The sequence below is a fragment of the Spodoptera frugiperda genome, chromosome 11 (assembly GCF_023101765.2).
Source record: "Spodoptera frugiperda isolate SF20-4 chromosome 11, AGI-APGP_CSIRO_Sfru_2.0, whole genome shotgun sequence".
NCBI classification, from domain to species: Eukaryota; Metazoa; Arthropoda; class Insecta; order Lepidoptera; family Noctuidae; genus Spodoptera; species Spodoptera frugiperda.
The window spans coordinates 8,129,763-8,152,663 of record NC_064222.1 but is presented as its reverse complement, the minus strand read 5'-3'; the positions used below and the strand labels follow the sequence as shown (position 1 = coordinate 8,152,663).

Here is a 22,901-nt window from a genome sequence, read left to right as displayed (position 1 = left end):
CGTTGAAATTAAAAACTAACTCTTGTCTTTAAAGTTGAGAACGTTAGTTCATAAAGTACGCAAAAAAATAAAAGATTAAACTATTAACTCCGATTACGAATATAACAATAAAATTGCATTTTAACATTCATGGCTCTGTTTATTTGCTATCAGAGCCTTGATTGCTACTACCATGCAGCAATGTATATTGAAATTTTTGCAATAGTATTGTTGATCGAAACTTTCATGCAGATTCATTTAATAGTGCAGTGTTTTTCGAGTTTTTTTTTGTTAGGTTTATATTTCAATGTATGGAAGTCCTGGCATTTTAATAGATTTAGAATTTATTTTATACATTAAGTAGTGGCACTAAGAAGCTGTTTTGACTTGAGAAAAAAAATCAATTGAACCTATATCGGGTTTAAGACGCCCGCTTCTCATTCTTTCAAAACCTACCAACGGCAAGTACCAAAGTGACTTTTTCGGAGTTATATGTATTTTCTGATTATTCAGACACAACTAAGAAACAGTGAAGAAAAACATCGTAAGGAGACTTGGGCTTATAATGTCTAATTATAAGTTTGAAATCGTCAACACGTATTGAGCTAGCGTGGCGATTATTGCTCAAATCTTTTCCGCGTGAGAAGAGGCCTTTGGTCAGCAGTGACTACTTATAGACTGATGATGATGATGTATATCGGTTTTTTTAGCAGAGACACTTGCTTTGGCTTACCTTTTTTTATTGTTTAATGGGCCGACGTTTGGCCGCTATCTCACCTGATGGTAAGTGATGATGCGGCCTACGATGGAGCACGTCTGCCCATAAGCAACTTATTCACTCGGGCTTTGAAGACACCCAGGTTATACCTAAATGCGTAATTTAACAAAAAATCTAGCTTTCCAGTAACCAACCAAAATAAGCATAAAATATAGGAAATATATAAAAAAAGCTTATTTATACAATCTTATCAGAAATATCAGGGTGGCTACATAAAGTAGGAACTGAAGAACAATAATACGATATGAAATCGGTTGTCGAGCTCGACTCGTAGAGAGTAAAATATTCAGCAGATTGCACGCGACCGCACCGCGAGCTTACTATATGGGTAACGTCAAAAAATGTGTCATATCCATAGTTTACTGGTCTAAAGGTGAACGAATAAATAGTACTAGGCGATTAAAGTATTTTTTTTCTTTATAGTTATTTTAAGGACTTTTATGTCGCACAGCGTATGTCCCATGGTACCCTAACCTAATACACCTATGTATCAATACAGAAGAGATCAATGTACCAGGTCTATGAAACTGAACAAGATCTCCGCATCAGTAGAATTGAACTTTGTTAAATCAAAGTCAAAGTCAAAATCATTTATTTCAAATAGACCAGGAAGGCACTTTTGAACGTCAAAGTAATTTTTAGGGGGCCGAAGTTTGAGGTTTGCGTGATGCAACCACGTGTCTCGAAACCGTTCATAATCTTGTGTTGTAGTCAGCCACAAACAGATCTTATAGCTACAAGTTAGGGAAAGGATGATATATGGAGCTTATTACCAAATTTTATCTTTAATTTATCAAATCTACTAAAATGTGGTAGGGGAAGGCAGGGAGGATTATGTTAGCTTCTACCAGATTCTTTATCATACCAGACACAAGACGTCCAAAGTTAAACCAATATTTTAACTGTACTCTAGTACATATAATAAGCATTTTTCGAAAAAGTCCTCAGTAAAGTTGTAGTACAAGAATATAAACGGTTTTAGTGAATATTGCGATCATTTTGCAACATTTTATGGATAGTAAATAAATTGGGGAGAAAACATTTGGACACGTACCAAGATTCCGTACCCCTCCAACTCCATATTCAGAAAGCGTTTCTTTGGGATTATATGAAAATTTCGCTTCGCCCACGAAGACGGCTGCGCGGATTTTAACCCTCTTCCCGCGGAACGGGGTAGAATGTAACCTAAGTACCTATTATACTACTTATTTAGTTACTTGTTGCTTATGGAGAGAAATAATGAATGGACATACATTTTAATTAACCCATTAGATGAATAAAAAACCAATAATACGCATAAAACACATCTGTGTGTTGCTGCGGGTGTCCATGGGCGGCGCTGATCGCTTACCATCAGGTGACTCGTCTGCTCGTTTGCTACCTATTCCATAAAAAAACATCACTTTTACACAATGTATTGTTGTCTGGCCACTATGAAGGAAAACTGGGGTTGTTGCTTTGCCTTAACCCAGGTCATGTCCATAAGACCGGAGGACAGACATTGACCGTCTTTGCGTTTCAATGTCAAGTCAGTAAATTAATAAAAGGGACGGTGTAGTGTTCTGCAAAGCTAAGAACATAGCAGATACGAAAGGGTGCAAAACGCCATCAAACCATTCAAAGAATGACAAGTTCTAGTTCAATTGTGGGAGAGCCATGCTTCGGCACGAATGGGCCGGCTCGACTGGAGTGATATCACGGCCTCACAGAAAACCGACGTGAAACACAACGCCTGCGTTGTGTTTCGTTTTGTGAGTGAGATTACCGGAGGCCCAATTCCCCCCTTCCCAATCTTTCCAATCCCCAATTCCCGAACCCTTAAATTCCTAACCCTCAAAAAGCCGGCAACGCACTTGTAACGCCTCTGGTGTTTCAATTGTCCATGGGTGGCGGCGATTGCTTACCGTCAGGTGATACATCTGCTCGTTTATGTAAAAAAAAGTTATATCAACAACTGGAGTCCTTAACCATGATGCTTTTCACAACAAAATTGACATCAAAACGTATTCAAAAGAAAATTTTCCCATTAAATCCAAATCACCCTTTCTGATAGATACGCTCCAAATCACCCGAAACACGGTTCGGTTTTTTGACAAGTTTCTTTAAAAACCCTCATTCAAATGTTCTCAACAATTTCTTATCCTACATAATCTTTCGCATCTTTCAAGCGACTGGGCAAAAAAAAACGAATGTCATGATCGTTTTCTCAGTGAAGCCATTAGCGTTATGCTCGCCGTCAGTAAATTGATGGATTGTCGCGGAGACATCGACAAGATATTTGCCAGGGAATGCTGTTCGATCGGACAGGGCTGCTGCTGAGAATTTGTACCGTAATTTGGATTCTGATAAATGTTATGGATGCTTGACGTTTTGTGGTGATTTTTATTTCAAATGCGGTTTGTGGTTTCATTAAAATCAAACGATTTGTAAATGGGATTGGACAAAATAATTGCTGTTTTTCCTCGATTGATTCTGATATAAAGATAATTTCATTATAATTTTAGCATGTCGTTTTCAAATTAATTGAAGTAACACGTTTTCAATATCAATTTTAAAAATAATTTTGACCTTTACAAAGCTACATTATCGACGAGTAACATAAGCGGTCTCCTACGCAAGCAGGATCGAAGCCCACGCTAGCGATCTCATGGGCCGTGGGCGAGACGCAATTTTTTAGGGAAAACAGATTTCAGATTCTAGATTAATGCGCTTAGCCGTAGGCTATATTTGGTAATTTTTTAAGTTACCTATGTGGGTACCTATCAAGTAAAATTAGCTTCACTGTTTCTGATATTGGTAAAGAACCTAACTTTAACACATTCGGTGTCGTATCGGTTTATGGCAGTCAAAGATTTTTGTTCAAAGACTCATACGCCACTCAATTTTAAGACTCTTAAAAGTATTTCTATCACTACAAATACTTTACTAAACGAGAGACAACTTAAAATTGAGTAGCATCTTAATATTCGGCTGTTAGTTTTTTGGTGTCTACGAAAATGGTTAAAGGCAAATCTGCTAACGTCAGTTTCTATTCACCGTTGACTCCCATGGCGTTTAATGTGTTAAACAAAAATCACATAAAAATTGAGATCTATTATTTCATATTGCGACTGTATTTTTGTTTATATTAGCCTGTAAATGAGCAGACGGATCACCTGATGGTAAGTCGCCCGTGGACACCCGAAATACCTCAAGCGTTATAAGTGCGTCCAGCCTTTTGGGAGTTAGGAATTTAAGGGTTGGGGAATCGGGATTGGGAACATTGGAAAGGGAAGTAATTGGGCCTTCGGTAACCTAACTTACACAACGCAAGCGTTGTATCACGTCGGTTTTCTGTGAGGCCGTCATACCGATCCGAGCCATTCGTGTCAAAGCATGGCTCTCCCGCATTTAACTGGAAATACTACATTGTTTACAAACAATACGCGTAACTGATTTACAATGACCTTCGGACGAGTGATCGGAAAATCGGATCAAATTCACGATGCATCTCTGTTCCTGGAAAACGGTGAGAGGGCCGAGGAGGGAACTGTGTCAGGGCCACACATACACACACACTAGTAATTAACAATCGGGATCATATTCTGTTTACTTCCAATACTCGGGAATTTAATGTTTAATGAATTTTATTTTGCTTTTTATTTATTTATGGATTTTGATTTGAATGTATGCATAGGTCATTACAGTCTTTCACGCAGAGATATTTAATGATTAATTAAACTATACTTTAGTAACGATTTTGTTCCGAAAATAATAGCTAATTACTGGGATAAGTAATTAAATGACTGAGTACGGCAGTTTGTTTTTTAGGATTACGGAGGAATATGGCTTGTGTTTGGATAGCTTCAGATTTTTTTTTACCAGTTTGTTGGCAAGTAAGCACAAGGCTCACCTGATGATAAGTGGTTATCATAGTTTCGGAACAACGGATCTAGTTTAAAAACTCGTGCTTAGCAATCAAAGTCTAAAAATGTTTAACTTTCAAAAACTTTAATTTATTTTAAACTTTTAAATGTAGAGTTTAATCGAGAAGACCGACAAGGAACTCTAAACTTAATATTTTTTCGTTTCAACTGCGACATTTTTTTATACCTAATTGTATTTTTAATCTACCTTGACTTAAAGCTTAAGATGAATCGATTAAACTGTGTATTAAATCGAATAGGTAACATTATAGCCAATCTTGTCATCTCAAAAAGTATTCAAGCAGACTCCTCGTCTAGACGTCTGCGAAGATACCATACATACATTAAACGAAATCCCCAAAAACTGCACTCAACGTTTTTACGAGAAACGGTTTCAAAAAGTTTTTATTAAATAGTTTTGATGCAATCTGTGGAAATGTTTTCGACCAGTAGCGAAAGAAATAAATGAAAAAAAACTGAAAAGTTTTTCTACTGTTTTGAGTGTTTTGTTTTTTTTTTTCATTTTGTTTTTATACGAAGAGATTTTTGTTGAGTCAGTGTAGTGGGTGCAAGCTCGGCTACTGTGTAATAGATAGGGTGCTTTTCCACCAGAGATGTGCTATATAGCTTTGCTACGAAGATGTAATAGCTAAGCTGTGAAGCTATGTGACCGTTTCCACTGATACTAAACTATGTAGTTGTGCGAGGAATGTGCGCAGCTTGAGTATGCGGTGTATTGATAGTAGGAAAGCGATCCATATCACACATCCATAGTACGCATTTTTCCATATAAAAAACATAGCTTAGCTGAATCCGTTTCTACTAGTGCTAACCTGTGTGTATTACACGAATGTGATTGAGTAGCCAAACGCATCCAAAGCAACGTAGCATAGCACATCTCTGGCGGAAAAGCACTTCATTAGGACGTTCACCTTCAAATGCATGGAACTTATAAATTAACAAACAAATACTTATGCACCTCTGTTTAACCATTGGCTATTAGGATATCGTACTTGTATACAAAAAGTTTTAAGCTGCAATTTCAATAGTAAACAACAAGCTATACTAAACCCTACAGCTTTACCTTCACCTGTGCCAACACAGCAGAAAATTAATAAAGTATCCATTATTTAGTTTTAAAGCCTCTGCGCTAGAATATCTATAGGTAATATTATTGAGATGAAAATGCACGAACAACGGCTTAAAAGTATACAAGAGCAGATTGCTTACTAGTGCTTGTAGTACTATGAAAATTAATACATTGATCGCCGCATAGTTAAGACAAAGTAGAATACGTTTGTATTGGTAGTAAAGGTTCAGCCGGTCTCCCAGACCCCCTCAATGGCGATGCAGGTGTGTTCCTGGGTTTTTAGTGGTTTCTACCGGAGAGTCCCACATATCCCTCCCGTCCCCTAACGGGAGGACGATATATACAGTATTATTCCCAGGGTCAACAAAAAAAAAAGCGTACACCGTCCTTATAGCGGCTACACACTTTACGATTTAATTGTGCAGTTTTAACTGTACACTTGAACTGTACTGTTTTTTTTAAGGGAAGAAAATTTTCTACTGACTTCTCCCGCCTTTATAGACGAGGCGAGAAGGAGTGTCAGACTTTTACTGACTAAAAACCACCCCGTTCCTACTCCTGCTTTTCGAGCCGGAGCCCCGGTAAACCTGCTAGGTAGTCCGCAGCTCCGGATCTTTCAACCTGTTTTTCAAGCGTGGGGTATATGACAAACCCTTATTTTGTAGAAGAGATCTATACAAGAAGTGGACTCTTACAAAACTGTTGCTGAAACTTCTGACAATCTAGAATGTATATTTATAAGGAGCATTAAAAGTATCTGCCACAGCTTTAATGCTTGGCAGTGTTGTGTTTGAAGATCTGTATAAGACAGTAAATACATAGGTCTAGAATTTTCTATAATCATATTTTCCAAAAGAAATTATAAGACGAACTAACAAAGGAGTTTAGTGGTCCATTTTTAAATTCTCTAGAGGGAGTTACATAGCGCATAGTGGTTGTCTACTTAATTAAAAATTTGTTCTTCTTCATAGAATTTTGAACTCATTTAGGTATAGAAATATTCCGGTCCGATTTTGTCGTGGGAGAGTGGAAGCAAACATAACGCTTCAGTAGTTAACTAGGTTTAACGGCCGCACTCAGATATATTTAATGATTACTTAAACCATTACTTAGTTACGATTTTGTATCGAAAACAAATGCTAAATAAAATAAAAGATCGAGAAAGAGTAGTTGATATAATATAAGGTACTTATATCTACCATTATTAGCGAGACAAGTTGCATATATGCAACGATGTGCATGACCTAGCAATTTAGTATTAATCCAAACTGTCAAGTAAATCGAAATAATTATTGAGTTATGTCACTGCCGAAGCAACTAAAACTTGATTTAACATGAAATTGCCAGTTAATGATTTCATATGAGTATGTCAAGGATTTTCTGTACGACTGCCGGACACGGACTAGAGGTCTAGGGTTCGACTACCGGGCCGTGCAAAGTATTACTTGGCTTTTTTCGAATTTTCAAAAATGTCTCAGTAGTAGCAGGGAGTCTGGAATTGTACCTAGTAAAACAAATGGTGAAAAGTGCTAGTACACTGTATAGCTGCATTACGTTCCGTAATGTACACCTCTGCCTACCCTTTCGGGGATAAAAGGCGTGACGTTGCAGCAACATTTTCTATACAAGCCCTAATTACCTGACTTCACACAATATACTGCATTGTACGCAGTAATCGTCGCGTTTGTAAGGTACTACAGCCACAGCGTCGCACTTGTCCCATCGCAACTTGGCACGTTCTGCCAAGTTATGCCAAGCCGATGGGAAAATTACAAGTTATGGGCGTAGCGTGCCACTCGAGTGCCACTTTGTCGTTTAAATTTAAAATGTTTTGTGCCAGTACGTGTTTAAAGTTTTTAAATTTGTGTTCCGTTGCTGCAATAACATGGCGTTGTGTTCAGTTGCTCGTGTGTTCTTTCGAAATTTTAAATTGATCGTGTTTCTGGGTGGTCCTTAATCGGAATGATATTATTGAGGTATTCAGATTTCGGAAATTGGGATAATGACGCGGTATGAAAATTCAAAATGTATTTAGTCGTCGTGTAGTAATTAAGTGATGATAAAAGTATTAAGTATTAATCAAAGTTTAGGAGTGGAAGCAAATACGTTATTGCTACGTATAAAATTTACCAAAAAATTCAAAATATATCTTGGAAGTAAGTTTTTGTTTCCGTAAGAAAAAAATACGTGCCTAATATTTTAAAATTATTTACTAGACGGACAACAAAATGAAAATTAGTTATCTACCCTATTAAAAGATTTATGTGGTGATAAATTATTATTAACAAGTAATAAAATGGCAAGGTACTACCCACCTACCACTAACTATAAACAAACACTAAACTCATTAAAATCGACTGTTAACAATATGTTCTGTACTGGCACCGAAAATCACAAATCAACTAAAGAAGCGTTCCTAAATAAAATCAATTTAAAAATACAGCAAAGTTTCAAATTGTATTTCAACCTGTTATAACATGTCCGCGGGTTGGTCGCCTACCTTTGACTTTTGCGGACTTCAAACAATATTTCCAGGAGACTGGTTCGAGGGTGATTGATACACCAACTTGGGGTTAAATAGACTATGATACACGTGCAGTTTTTCTGATATAAAAGTGTAAAGGTTATAGGTTAACTTGAGCGTCCATTGATTACCTTTATAGGTAGTTATCATTGACCACTACTAAAATCTGTAACTCAATAAAATCAAATTTAAATTGCATTTTAACCTAGTAAAATTCAAGATAGATTCTTAATAATAGGTTTATTTTTTAATTACCTAACTGACGGGCTGAATAGATTTTTTATTTTTCATAAAGTTTTCGTGTAAGAAGGCATGAGGGCTTTTAGATCTGTGGGTGAATTAAAGATTGTTTTTAAAAGTGCTCTGTTGTACGTACGTTTCTAATTATAAGTTTGAAATTGCCAATCAAGAGCAACCGTGGTGATTAATGCTCAAACCTTCTCCGTGCGAGGAGAGGCCTTTGGTCAGCAGTGACCACTTTAAAGGCTATTGATGATGATTATATTATATGGGTTTCAAACAGCGGACAGAAACATGCAGATAATTAATAAAAACGGAGTTTAAATCACATACCATATACTCGTCATAGCACGAAGTCTGGAAATGTGTCCAGTATATGGCAATAGACTCACCCCCTATTACATGGGACTTACAACATAAGTTGTGAAAAGTGGGTGTACACAGTGGCATTACGTGCCATAATGTGCACCTCTGCCTACCTCTTCGGGGATTAAAGGCGTGATGATATGTATGTATGTACCATATACTTGTACATACAAAACTTCAATAAAGAAAAGCTTAGTTAACTTTAACCGATCCAGAAACCAAATTAATAAATCTTTTCTCAGCTTCGCATCTACCAGAGTAATCTGAGTAGGTTTACTTAATTACACTATAAGTAAGCAGAGATATACAACCTCCGTAGATCACTGGAGTGTACCGCACACAATCACTAGATGTGGCAAATTGCCAACGCGTGGAGTCCTGAAATTTACACTGACTGGTTACCCACCTCTCTATCTTGTGTAGTGTAGCTACTTATGTTGTTATGCTGAAATTTCAAGTTGTAGTCGATTTGAACGAACATTTTTTAATAAATTAACAACTTGACTGCATGGTTGGTGTGGTGGCTGGGCAACTGGCTGCCACGCAACGGGTAGCGGGTTCGATTCCCGCACGGATCAACTCTTTGTGTGATCCACAAATTGTTGTTTCGGGTCTGGGTGTCATGTGCATGTAAACTTGTATGTTTGTAAACGCACCCACGACACAGGAGAAAAGTCCTGATGAGGGGCAACGTTTTAAAAAAAAAGAAATAAAGAAAGAAAAGAACATTAGAACGTCAAGTTCACCTCGCTATCGTAAGCTGTTAAATCAATTTAATATTTCTCACGAAAATTATGCTTTGACAAAGGTGATTCATCAACTCGTCCCACATACCTACGACCCATGTGGGACGACTTGCAGAAAATCAAAATAAATATTATTTTCATTCTGCAATCATTTTTAATTAGTATAGATTTTACACTAACTCTTTTGCTACTGATTGTACTTTCTCAATTTTGAAACTAACATGGGACGAGTTGCAGAATGAAAATAATATTTATTTAGCTTTTCTGCAAGCCGTCCCAAACGGATCGTAGGCACGTGGCTCTACACTGTATCCGGACAAATAACCATAGAAAATACCTGCTATATATATGTATACATATACATATGTATTTTCATATACACCAAGTAATAATAACTAAATAAATAAAAGATATTACAGAAACACCATACAATATAAAAATATTCCATTAAAACAAGCACAGGACCACAATACACAATAGAAAGCAGCAAGCAACTAGAATTGACCAGTATAATGCCCGTGAGAGCGGCAGTAGTCAGACCATGTGCCCAATTTCCTTGCCAAGGAGTCTGGGATGACGAGGAGGAGGGGGGGTTGAGGTGGGGGTAGGGGGGAATCGAATCAGGTCAGCGCACTTTGCCGTCTTATGGCGTAGCGCCGCGGGAGACAGGGTGACGCCGGGCGGCCGGTCGAAACCGTGCGTCGTCCGTGCCTCCGTCCGCCGTGCGTGCCTCCGTGCCTAAGGCGCACACACGATGCGTAAACAACGATTCTAAATTACTTTTGTGTTCAGCATTTTATTGGCCAAGCTTTTTATTTGCTGGTAATTATTTATTTAAGCGTTTTTTATTGGATTTTGTTGATTAAAGCGTGGTGTTTTGTAGGTATCATAGAGGGGCTTTTGATTAATTTGAATGTTAAATGCGTTACGTATGGACAGTATGTCAGTTCTAAATATGAAAGTTATGAATCACGTCGAGTTCTATTAAATTAATGTGTGTTTTCTGTGGATATGATGGTGTGAACAAGACATATAAAACAATACTAGTTATTTTACATGTTCATGATAATTTATAACAATCGTCTAATACTCATTTACAACCAGCTAATCAATATGTTTTATGTAAAGACTAATTCCCAAAATTATTTTATTCTGTTTAATCGATATTTTTTTTCCTCATGATAACACACTCGTAATTCAGTGGACAATATATTGATAGCTTACAAAATATATCAAACAAAAACATGATAAAACACAGGGTCAGTTACCATAGATAATGTAGATAAGTGATGCACGCAAATTCAAGGGGAGAGCCATATACGAATGGATCGTCCATATAAGATATTTTTTTTGAGAGGGGAGAAAATCGTCCAATGTCTTCTTCCGCCTTGGGTGAGGCAAGAGGGAGTGGCAGACTCTTACTGACAAAAACCACCCCGTTCCTACTCCTGTTTTTCGAGCTCCGGTAAACCCGCTAGGTAGTTCGCAGCTCCGGATCAGGCGTCAGCCCCACTGGGCCCCATCTGTGGTGGTCTGATGGCTCTTTGAGGCGCGCGCGGAACGGTCTAGTTCTGGTCCTGGAGCTACCCTTGCTCGCCGTACCACAGTTTCTAAACTGCGTGTAACAACCAAAGCGTTATGTTTGACTCTTTAAAATCTACGTATTATTTATCTACTCCGTAAGGTCCGCGAGATATGTGCGACATTAAACATTATGTGGTTACAAGCAAGTGATTGGCCGCGGGCAAAAGCTAGTCTATACTAATATTATAAAGCTGAAGAGTTTGTTTGATTGTTTGTTTGTTTGTTTGAACGCGCTAATCTTTGGAACTACTGGTCCGAATTGAATAATTCTTTCTGTGTTGGATAGTGCATTTATCGAGGAAGGTTATAGGCTATAAACCATCACGCTACTATCAATAGGGACCGAGCAGAGCGGGTAAAACCGCGCGGAAGCAGCTAGTAAAAAAATAAACGTTGTTCACGGGTGTTATTGCCAAGAGCCGTACATTCACTTTTCTTCTTCAATTTAATGCGTGAACATAAGCGTGACCTTCATAGGAAAGTCGTCATTAAGTGGCTTTAAGTTGCGTGTGAAATACTGGTAATCTTTGCTTAAAAATAAAATTATCAAATGTATCGACTGAATTAGAATAATTCCTGCCTACACTACGATCGGTTATAAAAGTCATATTTTTAGATTTTTCAATCTCCGTTACCTACGTACAAAAAATCTAAACTACAAAAAAAAGATAAAATATTATTTACTTATTAATCTCGCTAACGTTACCAAAATACATTTGCAAAGAATGCTTACGAATAAAAAAATCATATGTAAGCAACAAGATTGACTGGACAACATAATGCCATCCTTACCCTTACTTAATCTATCTTGCATAAAATCATCCGTCGAGACATGTTTGGGTCCTATTCATTAGGCAGCGGCCCAAGGTCGGCCTCGGAGCCAACATTTAGTTATTTATTCAGCCTAGCACGGCAACTAGGGTTGTATGAAATAATCGATACTTCTTACCTGACCTTTTTTTACTCGATATTAATTGTACGACGTCGATTTGATGTAAATGCTGTGTGGCTGTTATTAGTTTTTGATTGATAGTTTTTTTTTTTTATGGTATAAGTCGGTAAATGAGCAGACGGATCACCTGATGGTAAACAATCGCCGCCGCACTTGGACATCCGAAACACCAGTGGCGTTACAAGTACGTTGCCGGCCTTTTGGAGGTAAAGAATCTAAGGGTTGTTGGGGAGTCCGGGATTGGGAAGATTGGGAATTGGATAATAGGGTCTTCTATAACCTCACTCACACAACGAAACACAACGCAAACGTTGTTTCACGTCGGTTTTGTGAGGCCGTGGCATTACTACTTTAACGGCTTATATCTAAAAAAAAGATAAAAAGATTATTGAATTTATCCATAAGTGGTAATAATAGACAAAGAAATAATTATACTTATTAATGCATACATAATAATAATAGAAATAGTTGCAAACATAGATCTACAAACAAACTCGTATGGCGTGAATGCTTAACTCTCTGTCAAAACACAACTACCTAATCACCCAATACTTCTACCATAAATTAAATAAATAAATGAAAAATGTTCACCCCAACACTATAACAATACCTATTCATAATACATCGTCGCTAAAGTGTTGTGATTATCACCCGCCCATCGACTATCGATAGGTACGTAGGTCGAGTTATCGAGTGACGTCAATAGCTATGAAGGGCGAGCATCGCTATCGACTCGAATTTAACATAAAATCGATAAAATATTCCCCTCTAGTCTGCTCGATAAATGTTTTACAACTTATCGGGCATTTGTCTGAGTTGGTCTCTATGAATGTAATAAATTGTTTTGCTCAATGTTTTTAACATTTTAAATTCTTCATATATCACATCAAAAGCCTACAAGTGGCCACTGCTGACCAAAGGTCTCTTCTTACACGGAAAAGGTTTGAGCATTAATTACCATGCTTGCTCAATGCGGATTGGCAATTTCAAACTTATAATCAGAAATCAGCCCAGATTTCCTCACGGTGTTTTCGCTCACTGATAGTCTAAAATTAAATAATCTTGGAAAGTACATATAACTCGGAAAATGTCACATTAGTACTTTGCCGTTGGTAGGTTTCGGACTCGCATCCCCATGCATGAGAAGCGGGCGCCTTAAACCTCCGTGCCATCACAAAATTACATTTTTAATTAACTAACTTTAATAAATAGTAGTGACCTGTTTTGATTGTATACTCATCAAAACCGTGTGCTGACGGGAGAGTCGAATACATTTGTCACCATCTCTACTCTTCTCGCGGGTGTCATAGGCTCTGATAAGGTAACTACACATTTGACAAACTAGATATAAGAAATAAAGGATAAACCTGAACTTTTTAAAGTATGATCTTCAACTCGCTTGCCATGCGCGGAGACGTGTAACCATAGTCCAGATGTGTGGCTTTGATGATGTCTGAGATAAATATAGACTATTGTCTACCTCCAGAATATAGTTTGTTCTCTGCTGCCCATTCTATGATGATGATGGTCGAAGCACAAAATTATAGTTCCCATTGGGTTTCCGTAGCGACTACGAGCCCGCTACACCGCTACGGAGTTTCGTAGCATTGCTACGAGTTTTGCTTTTGAGTGTTGTTTACTCCATGGAAAACATTTGCATTTGTATTCACATAAATGTAATATTTTTACTATAATTAAGTATATAAAATAACATGACACGAGTAAGTGAACACAGCCATGAACAAACCGGCGCCGCAGATTACCTAGCGGGTATACCGGGGCTCCGGCTCGAAAAGCAGGAGTAGACACAGGATGTTTTTTAGTCCGTAAGAGTCTGACACTGCCATGTTGACACGTAATTAAATTTTTATTGTATTTGTCACGAAATATTTTTTGTGATAAATATTAGTTTTGAAAGAAAGCATTAATAATTTCATTGTTTTAATTTGCCTACTAAGGTATGGAACATAATAAAAATAACCATGTTTGTAAGTAAAACAATGAGTTACATTAATAAATGAATGACTTAGTTCTATCATCTATCTATATCTCAATTTTTAGCATGCTGTTACAGAGATCTATGTCCAACAGTAAAGAGAAACATGGCGATATTTTTATAAACAACTTAAAAAAACTAACATTAGAACTTAAGACGGGATATTTACCATGTTTATTTCTGTCTATGAGTTTCCGATATTACGGCACTGTTGCAAGCGCCATGATCACGGATGAACTGTTCATCCGTGATCTAATGTTCGATATCGACTGCACGGTTGGCGCGGTGGCTGGGCAACTGGCTTCCGTGCAACGTGTAGCGGGTTCGATTCCCGCACGGAGCAACTCTTTGTGTGATCGACAAATTGTTGTTTCGGGTCTGGGTGTAATGTGCATGTGAACTTGTATGTTTGTAAACGCACCCGCGACACAGGAGAAAATCCTAATGTGGGGCAAAGTTTTTTTTTTAAAATAGAAAGAAATGTTAGTGTTAGCAAGTTCTAATGTTAGTGTTAGTGACAATGTCAGTTTAAAAACTTAAAAAAAAAATTCCTTGTTCCCAGAAAATGAGTGGGTACGGCACGAGTATGTCGGGGAGTGGGGACACAGACGCGCTGGCGCGCCGGCTGCGGGACGCGGAGCGGGCGCGCGCTGATGCTGAGCGGGCGCATGCGGACGCGCTGGCCCAGCTCCGCGCCGCGCAGCGGTCGCCCATAGACCAGCACAACGTCGAACAACTACAGTCTAGGGCCAGGGAACTTGAGAAAAAGGTGAGTTATGCGTAGCAAACGAGCAGACGAGTCACCTGGGGCCTCAGTCTGCTATTACAATTGTGTCAGAATGGTCGATCACTGAGCAGTGCAAGAGGGATGGAGCTATGTAGGTTGTAGCAGACTAAGGCCCCTGATGGTAAGCGATCAGCGCCGCCCATGGACATCCGCAACACCAGTGGAGTCACAGGTGCGTTGCCGGCCTTTTAAAAAGGAGTATGCTCTTTTCTCGAAGGTTTGAAAGTCGTATCGGTTCGGAAATACCGCCGACGATAGCTCCTTCCACATAATTTCTGACACGTTCTTGTCGTATTATCTCCTGTAAAACGTAAAAGTACTTTAAAATTAAACCCTTTTTATTTGCGTTCTCTTATCACACTTATTGCTAGTACTATGTGTTAACATATAAAACCCAAAAAAAAGTTTTATAATGATTATGCCTTACTTAGAAATTTAAACTGAGACCCTTTGATCTGTAGATGTGTTTGCAACCTCTGGTTTTTTAATTTTTGTTGAACATCAGAAACTTATAATAAATTCTTTTCCAGGCTGCCCTAGAGACAGTACGGTGCGAAGAGCTTCAGCTCGAACTGTCCGCAGCATTGCGCGCACGTGGCCAGGGCGGCGTCACCACGTGGTCCAACCAGTCTGCACAACCTGCCTCCGAGATCGAGAGGATCATGGCCAAGATCGAGCAGGACAACCGCATCCTTGCTGAACTGGAACATACGAGGTCCACCACTCATGGTACGCTCCACATCTTCAATTCTAACAGTAGTCTAATTTTATATAGATTTAACAGTGGTGAAAATAATATTGAAGCATCTTATGGTTTACCAGGTATCCAATCGAGTGGGTCGAACCAAGCGTTAGGAGAGTACCACTCCCCCACTCCATCACCACTGCCGCACTCGTACGGCAGCTCGGCAGGCCACGCCGCCATCTGCCAGAGCAGCACCATGCCCACGCTGTCCTCGCTCCACGCCACCGGGCAGTTCACGGCCCCCAGCTCCAACTCCGTCGCATACTCCATGAGCGCGCACAACCCCACCTCGTACTCGAACCCCGTGTCCGCCTACTCCAATACTTACGGCCTCCCCAACACCCACCAAGTCACGTTCACCAACCCCGTCACAGCACCGCTCGTCAACAACATCGGTCAAATCTCAAGCACACTAGCTGGACTACAGAGTAACTTACAAAACTTAACTGGTAATGTGACGTCACTGAACCTGGGCACGGGCATGGCTCCCGGCATGACGGGGACTATATCGGGCTCAGGTCTAACTAGCTGCTTGAACAACGCGCAAACCAATCTATCAGGCGGACTGACCAGTACGCTGGGGGGACTGCCGTCGACCTTAACTAGTGGATTAGGAAATGCTCTCTCGAACTTGACCGGAACGCAACTTGGGGGGCTTAATACAAGTTTAGGCGCAACGAGCGCTTACGGAACTGGGACAGGGACGTATACAAATCCCCTCCTCTCCGGCGGACTCGGAACAAATCCTATGAATATAAAACTTAAACCTCTAGATGATATAGACCTCGGTATCAGTAGATATGCGAACACGGCGGGAGTGGGGCGGGTGGCCACGCCGGTCACGCCTCACCAACCCGCCTGGAATTTAGGTTTAGATAGCCAATTTGCAACTGATAGACTAGGCTTAGACTCTGGATTCAGTCACGATCGGAACCAGCGCGCTATCGCACGGATTATGCCTAACACCGGCATGGATTTGGAAGGTGAGTGGAATTCAATTTTCTTTGTGTTCTTAGTAAAAGGAAAACGTTTTCAGTGGTGCACGTGTTTCAGTTCGTAATTCATCGCATTACATGAATGGCGCTACAGAGACAGTCGACATGTTGGATATACCGGGCAAGGGTCGTTGTTGTGTGTACATCGCGCGCTTCTCTTACGATCCTCCTGAGTAAGTATACTAACTAGCCTACTAGAGCTGAGAGATGCATGAAATTGATTGTGTTAATATGATTCATAATGTTTTTAGGATTGAAAGCGCCGAAGGTGAATTGTCGATAAGTGCTGGGGACTATTTACTAGTGTGGGGCCCCCCAGACCCAAATGCGTCGATGCTTGACGCCGAATTATTGGATGGACGCCGTGGCTTGGTACCCGCCAATTTCGTCCAAAGGTTGATCGGAGACGACTTGTTAGAATTCCATCAGGTGAAACATAGATTCTTTTAGATAGTCCCTGAATATTAATTTGATAGACCATTGTACTTGTATCTATTTTCCAGATCATATTATAAGACTTAGGAAATTGGTATGCTCTTTTAAAAAGACTTAAAAAACTTAAGTTTCAGTTTGTATTTAATGGTATTACAACAAAATCTTCAAAGTTGTTTGTTATCATATGATTTTTACTGTGCACATTATATCATCCAGAAAAAATATTTCCATACAACGTTCCTCTTTACCCTCAGGCGATTGTCTCGACATTGAGAGATGTCGATGAAGCAACTACAGCGATAAGCGAACTGTCGATCAGTCGCGATGTCGCTCGCTTAAGCGAAGTTGCTGAGTTAAGCGACGGAGCAGAAGACGACGACAACGGTAAGCATCCACACATACAACTCCTCACATAGAAAACAATTGGCACAAAACATAGAACATAGTCTAGGTTAGATACTATTCTCAAAATCTAGTTATCATTTCGAAATGTTTTATTAATTAGAGTTTAATTGGACAGATTTAGAAACAAGACCAGCTATAGAAGTAAAATCTTAGCGTAACTTGACCACCAGTTTACATCATTGAGTGAAATTCTACATACGCATGCAACCCAAACGCATCGAGCACCTGAACAACCATACTACATAGTTCCAAACAATCATGACGCTTGGCACAGTGATTCAAAATCAACGCTACACTACAAACGACCTGAGACGGTCTTCGTAAATGATCATTTTTCTAGAAATAGTTCTATAGTCGAACCTTTATCCCTCCCCTTCCCTATCCTTGGACTTCGCTGCACGCTTCTTCGCATTCTCACGCACTTCGCCTGCCTGGCCGCACTCCTCGCGATGTTCCCTCGGACCTCAACAGCCGAGCTGTTTTTCTCGTCGCTAGTGCCGGCGCCGCGGCAGCTCACGCTGGAGAGGCAGCTCAACAAGTCCGTGCTCATCGGCTGGACTGCTCCTGAAGGAGTGCAGCAAGCCAACATCGAGAGCTACCACGTTTACGTCGATGGAGTCCTCAAGACGACTGTCAAGGCTTCAGAACGCACGCGAGCGCTCGTGGAAGGAGTAGACTCGAATCGGGTGAGTTCGTTTCGATGTTTAATTAGCTGCTACTTTATGTTTCAACGGTAGTCTTTTACATGTTACCAGTGAGCACAAATTCATTTAGATTGTCTTCGATTTCATTGTTGCTTATAGATTGTATATTTCTACATTTGTATTATGGTATTTCAAAAAGTTTCGCCAATTTTATAATACTCTTCTTCCTAAAGCCGCATCGCATCAGCGTGCGGTCGGTGACAGTATCGCGGCGCACCTCAAGAGACGCAGCCTGCACAATGGTGATCGGTAGAGACACCGCCAACATGGGCCCAACTTGTGTCAGGGCGAGTGGAGTGACCTGCTCCCAGGCAGTGATCTCGTGGCTGCCGGCCAACTCGAACCACCAGCACGTCGTCTGTGTCAATAATGTCGAAGTAAGCACTTGTTCAGGTAACACTTAAGTAGACGCCACGAGGCTAAGGAACAGACTACACAAGTTACCATTGATTACAGGTTCGAACAGTGAAACCAGGGGTGTACCGTCATACTATCACAGGTTTATCACCAAGCACACAGTATCGGGTAACCGTAAGGGCTAAGCATTTAAGAGCTGGTCCACCACAGTCTGGGATTCCCATCGAAGAGGCTCCGGGAGCTTACACAGACTTCAGAACTCTGCCCAAGGGACTGCCGGACCCACCAAATGAAATTATGGTACGTGAATAGTATAAACTCCAACAGTCAGCATGACGTGAATTGAGCATGCTTTTTGGATCCAAACTATACGTACATCTTACACTCACAATCCTTGCTCGCTGATGTTATATGTATCTATTTAGTCAGGAATCAGAATTATACTCGTACCCATCACACAGTGGATAGTGGAAAATTATACATTCTTAGAATAATCAAAAATAACATTAAATAATGCTTTTCATGACCGTAACTATGAGAGCGTTTTTAGCACGCACACGGTAGCTTTCCAATGCTCCACGACAGTGTGATGATACATTCCGAAACTCACAGAGTCCGACTGATACACCTCTATTCCTTTCAAATAATTCACAACCTCAAAGCACACAGCACGTCTCGAGGAAGTCGCGTCAATCGCAACCATAAATCCAGCTCCAGGAAAATTATATCGACATATCCCAACGCTCACCTCGTTGTTAGCTTAGTACCCCCATTTGTAATGTCAGCTACTCCCTCGATGTGGCTTAGTTCAACGTTGGCCCACATTTTAACAAAGTTGGAACCCAATTGGCTTGCCTCACGTTTGTTGGCTGGATTGTTGGTGGTGATTGGTGCGGTGTCGCAGGTGGAAGCGGGACCTCAGGACGGGACCCTGCTGGTGACTTGGCAGCCGGTCCTGCGCCCGCCCGCCTCGGGCCCCGTCACTGGGTACGCTGTGTACGCCGATGGCAAGAAGGTGACCGACGTGGATTCCCCAACCGGTGACCACGCTCTCATCGACATTGGCAAACTGATCGGCCTCAATCCTAAATGTGTCACCGTGAGTATGGCTGTATGGAGCTTGATTTGGCTATGTGAACGCTATGTTAGCAAATAAATATGTGGAGACGTTATCTAATTGTTTACATTTGGGTTGAGGAACTAATTAAACGATTATATGTTTATTGCGATGTTGTTGTTTCCAGGTACGTACAAAGTCTCGCGACAGTCAGTCTAGTGACAGTGCACCGACGCCGATACCGCCCGCGGTACTGCGTGGGGTGGCGACGCGCATGCCGCGCGGGCCGGGGCCGGGGCCCAACCAGCCGGGCCCCGTGGGGTACCGCGGCGGGCCCGTGCAGCGGCCCCAGCCCTACCAGCACCACCAGCAAGTTATCGAGCACGATGAGAATCTCTCCGATAAGGAGATATTCCCATCTGCTAACCGACACGACCCGCACGCAGCTCAGGTGATCAAACTCTTTCATCTATCCTATCTGTTGTCCCTTTATGATATTTGTAATAAATCTCGCTATGTCTAATACAATGGATTCTGTCCCATCGAATTGGCTATAAATACAAATTTTAAATTTCAAAAATATTACATTCATAGTTTTCTATATTTCACACATTTATTGAATTTTATTTTGCTACCAGAATTGGAATTTTGAAACTTTGTCAAAATTTTTCAAATAACCATTAAGTATTATAATGTGTTGAGATTAATGTTGATCGGCATAGCCTTTGTTTATTTGGTTTGCAAATCAATGTTGTACATTTGTGTGTAACGTCAAGTTTCATTTTGCCAGTTTATTTCGTTGAGACGTTGATTAAGTATTTAATATGTGCTTTATATTTTTGATTTTAACTCTGATAATTTTCTTCGTCTGTGTCTTCTTAGCTATCATTATAAAGATCAGTGTCATATTATGCTCTCTTCTTGCGCAACAAACTGTCTGTTCCTGCAAGGGGTTCGCCTCCATTATACAATATGTATACAACATTCCCGTTGAGCAACAGCAGTACGCAGCTTGTGTGCACAGACAGTTTGTTGCGTGACATCGGTGTTGCAAACTGCACTCTTTATACTATCTCCTGTGGTTCTGTCGCTGGCATCTTCTAAATGTCCAGTATTTAGTTCTCTGCCGACGGTTTCACGACACGACCACCGCGCCATCGACTCTAGCTATGCACTCGGCTCGATCGTTCAAAATTAAATGCATACTGCTTGCGACTAGATCCGTAGTCTCTAGAGCTATTGGCCGATACCCGACAACGCACGACACCATACAAATACAACTTAGAACAGATAAAAAGGTTGTACTTTGTGACACAGACAATACCGCCCATGAGATGTGATCATGCCACTTAGTGTAACCTTACCTCGCTCTCTCACATAACTGTTATACACCTTTCCATAGCCTACGAGTGGATTCGGCACAGGCCTCCTAAAGAGTATATTCGACAAAATAACCCCTTCGGTAAGGAATTTTAACACGTCTTTTCATATTTATCATTATTTATTTAATTCTGAAACTTACACACGACTTGTTTTATTTAGCGTTCTATGAAATTTTATTTTAGTTTTTAAAGCGTTATTTTTTGGTTATTAGTTATGTAAAATATATTTTCTTTTATTATTTTAATTGAATATTTTACTATAACACAGTGTGCCCGTATATATACAAATAGTGTCATAATACAATATTGTAGCCATATAATCAGCATATGAAGACAATATTTACTTTGAGTATGCTTTTATATTTATCTGAAAGTAGACAAAAATATGTAGAAAACAAGTATCCTAGCTAAATGCATATATATTTTATAAAGAAGACTAACTTTTGGAATCGAGACACTGTTTAGCAGTTGTACGATTTTAACAAACATAGATAGAGTAACTACGAGTAAACAATAGCTTCAATAGAAAGGGTTCCTATACAAGACTGCTATGAAATATAAACCACTTAATATTATAACTTAGGTGTGGTCGATTCAAGTTATTGCGTTCAAAGATTTTTCATTACAGTTCACGACTCATAGACATGATACATCACTCATATGCCCAAATATTTAAACGCCACTTGACGCAGTTAGTGGGTCCATAGCTCGCGGTGACTGAGACAGCATGAGAGTTAAGTGATACGAAACGTAGCGTTTTAGTATTCGGGCCGTGGACATAAACACATCATCAAATGTACCCGAACGTGAAGATACTAAACATGCGTGCGTCTGACACTAGGTTCGAATCACGTCGAATGAAAGCCGATCGCTTACACGGCAGTGAACTTCTATTTCCACTTCAGCTTCCTGTACAGGCTTCACTTGCTCTAACGCCTGATATATTAACTTGTGGTGATAGCAACTATGTAAGTCACTTAAGCAGCTTCTACTGAACCGCTTAATCTTTCCGTATATCGTGTACTCCTGTTTGCTTACAAACTAATGAAGTAATCTCAACAAGTCCCACACAGAGTACGGAGCAAGAACACGTCGACATATTGCGAGCACCATAGTCATCAATATCGCCCATATCAGCACAACCATTACTCACTATATTTTGTGTCGCTACTAAAACAACTGTGTATATGCTAAAATATTGAATGACCGTGTGGTATTAGCAATCGGGGATACCGGCCATCGAAATCACTAAAGAGAGCACGACGGAGCCTGGTAGCGAGGACGAGGAGGCGACGCGCCGCCGCCCGCAGGTCTGCGATCTCTCCTAGCCATCGATGTGCTCTCCATGTGCTAGCACTATTCACTATGCTCTCTTTCTCTCAATTCTGTACGATCTCCCGATCACGAGTTTCTGAGTTTCACTTCTCGGTGTTCTGTGTTGTCATCTTCACTTATGTACCGTCCTCGATGTTCGCCACACACACACCGGTCCGCCACACACGCGCCGACAGATAGGGAGCTAGGCAGTAGGCACAGAGCACTCGATACAGACCCCACACTGGAGCATGTTCCGCGCGTGTTTGTATATTGTTCCTGCATGCTGTCTTGGCTTCGACGCGTATCAATGCCGTACACTGACTCCTCTCACACACCTCCCACACTTCAATGTCTATGTTAACAGATAAGGTATTCAGTTTACGAGGGGACATCGGTTGATGATACGACCTTTCCGTTAATGTTAAACTTCAATTTAACTTTTGTTTTGTTAAACTTGTGACAAGCACATTTGGAACCGACTCTTTATAATTATATCTGCTATGAATGATGTGGTTTCAAGTGTAAGCGCTGCACGCTAGCTTTCGTTGTGCATGGGG

At 40.3% G+C, this 22,901-nt stretch overlaps 1 protein-coding gene across 19 annotated transcripts in view; it reads left to right on the top strand.

Moving 5' to 3' along the window:
• The window catches only part of LOC118274693 (peripheral-type benzodiazepine receptor-associated protein 1-like), a 33,031-nt gene that overhangs the window by 2,047 nt on the left and 8,083 nt on the right, over window positions 1-22,901 (top strand). For 6 of the 19 annotated variants that reach the window (XM_050696811.1, XM_050696822.1, XM_050696808.1 and 3 more), the window contains exons 2-14: window positions 14,723-14,929; window positions 15,478-15,676; window positions 15,752-16,675; window positions 16,746-16,860; window positions 16,939-17,116; window positions 17,377-17,506; window positions 17,999-18,213; window positions 18,405-18,608; window positions 18,688-18,888; window positions 19,493-19,687; window positions 19,833-20,096; window positions 21,048-21,107; window positions 22,248-22,337. In XM_050696811.1, coding sequence (XP_050552768.1) covers window positions 14,726-14,929; window positions 15,478-15,676; window positions 15,752-16,675; window positions 16,746-16,860; window positions 16,939-17,116; window positions 17,377-17,506; window positions 17,999-18,213; window positions 18,405-18,608; window positions 18,688-18,888; window positions 19,493-19,687; window positions 19,833-20,096; window positions 21,048-21,107; window positions 22,248-22,337 — 2,979 coding nt within the window. In that variant the 5' untranslated portion in view covers window positions 14,723-14,725. The remainder of the gene's footprint in view (window positions 1-14,722; window positions 14,930-15,477; window positions 15,677-15,751; window positions 16,676-16,745; window positions 16,861-16,938; window positions 17,117-17,376; window positions 17,507-17,998; window positions 18,214-18,404; window positions 18,609-18,687; window positions 18,889-19,492; window positions 19,688-19,832; window positions 20,097-21,047; window positions 21,108-22,247; window positions 22,338-22,901) is intronic. The other 13 variants (XM_050696823.1, XM_050696816.1, XM_050696815.1 and 10 more) reach the window with 7 other exon arrangements.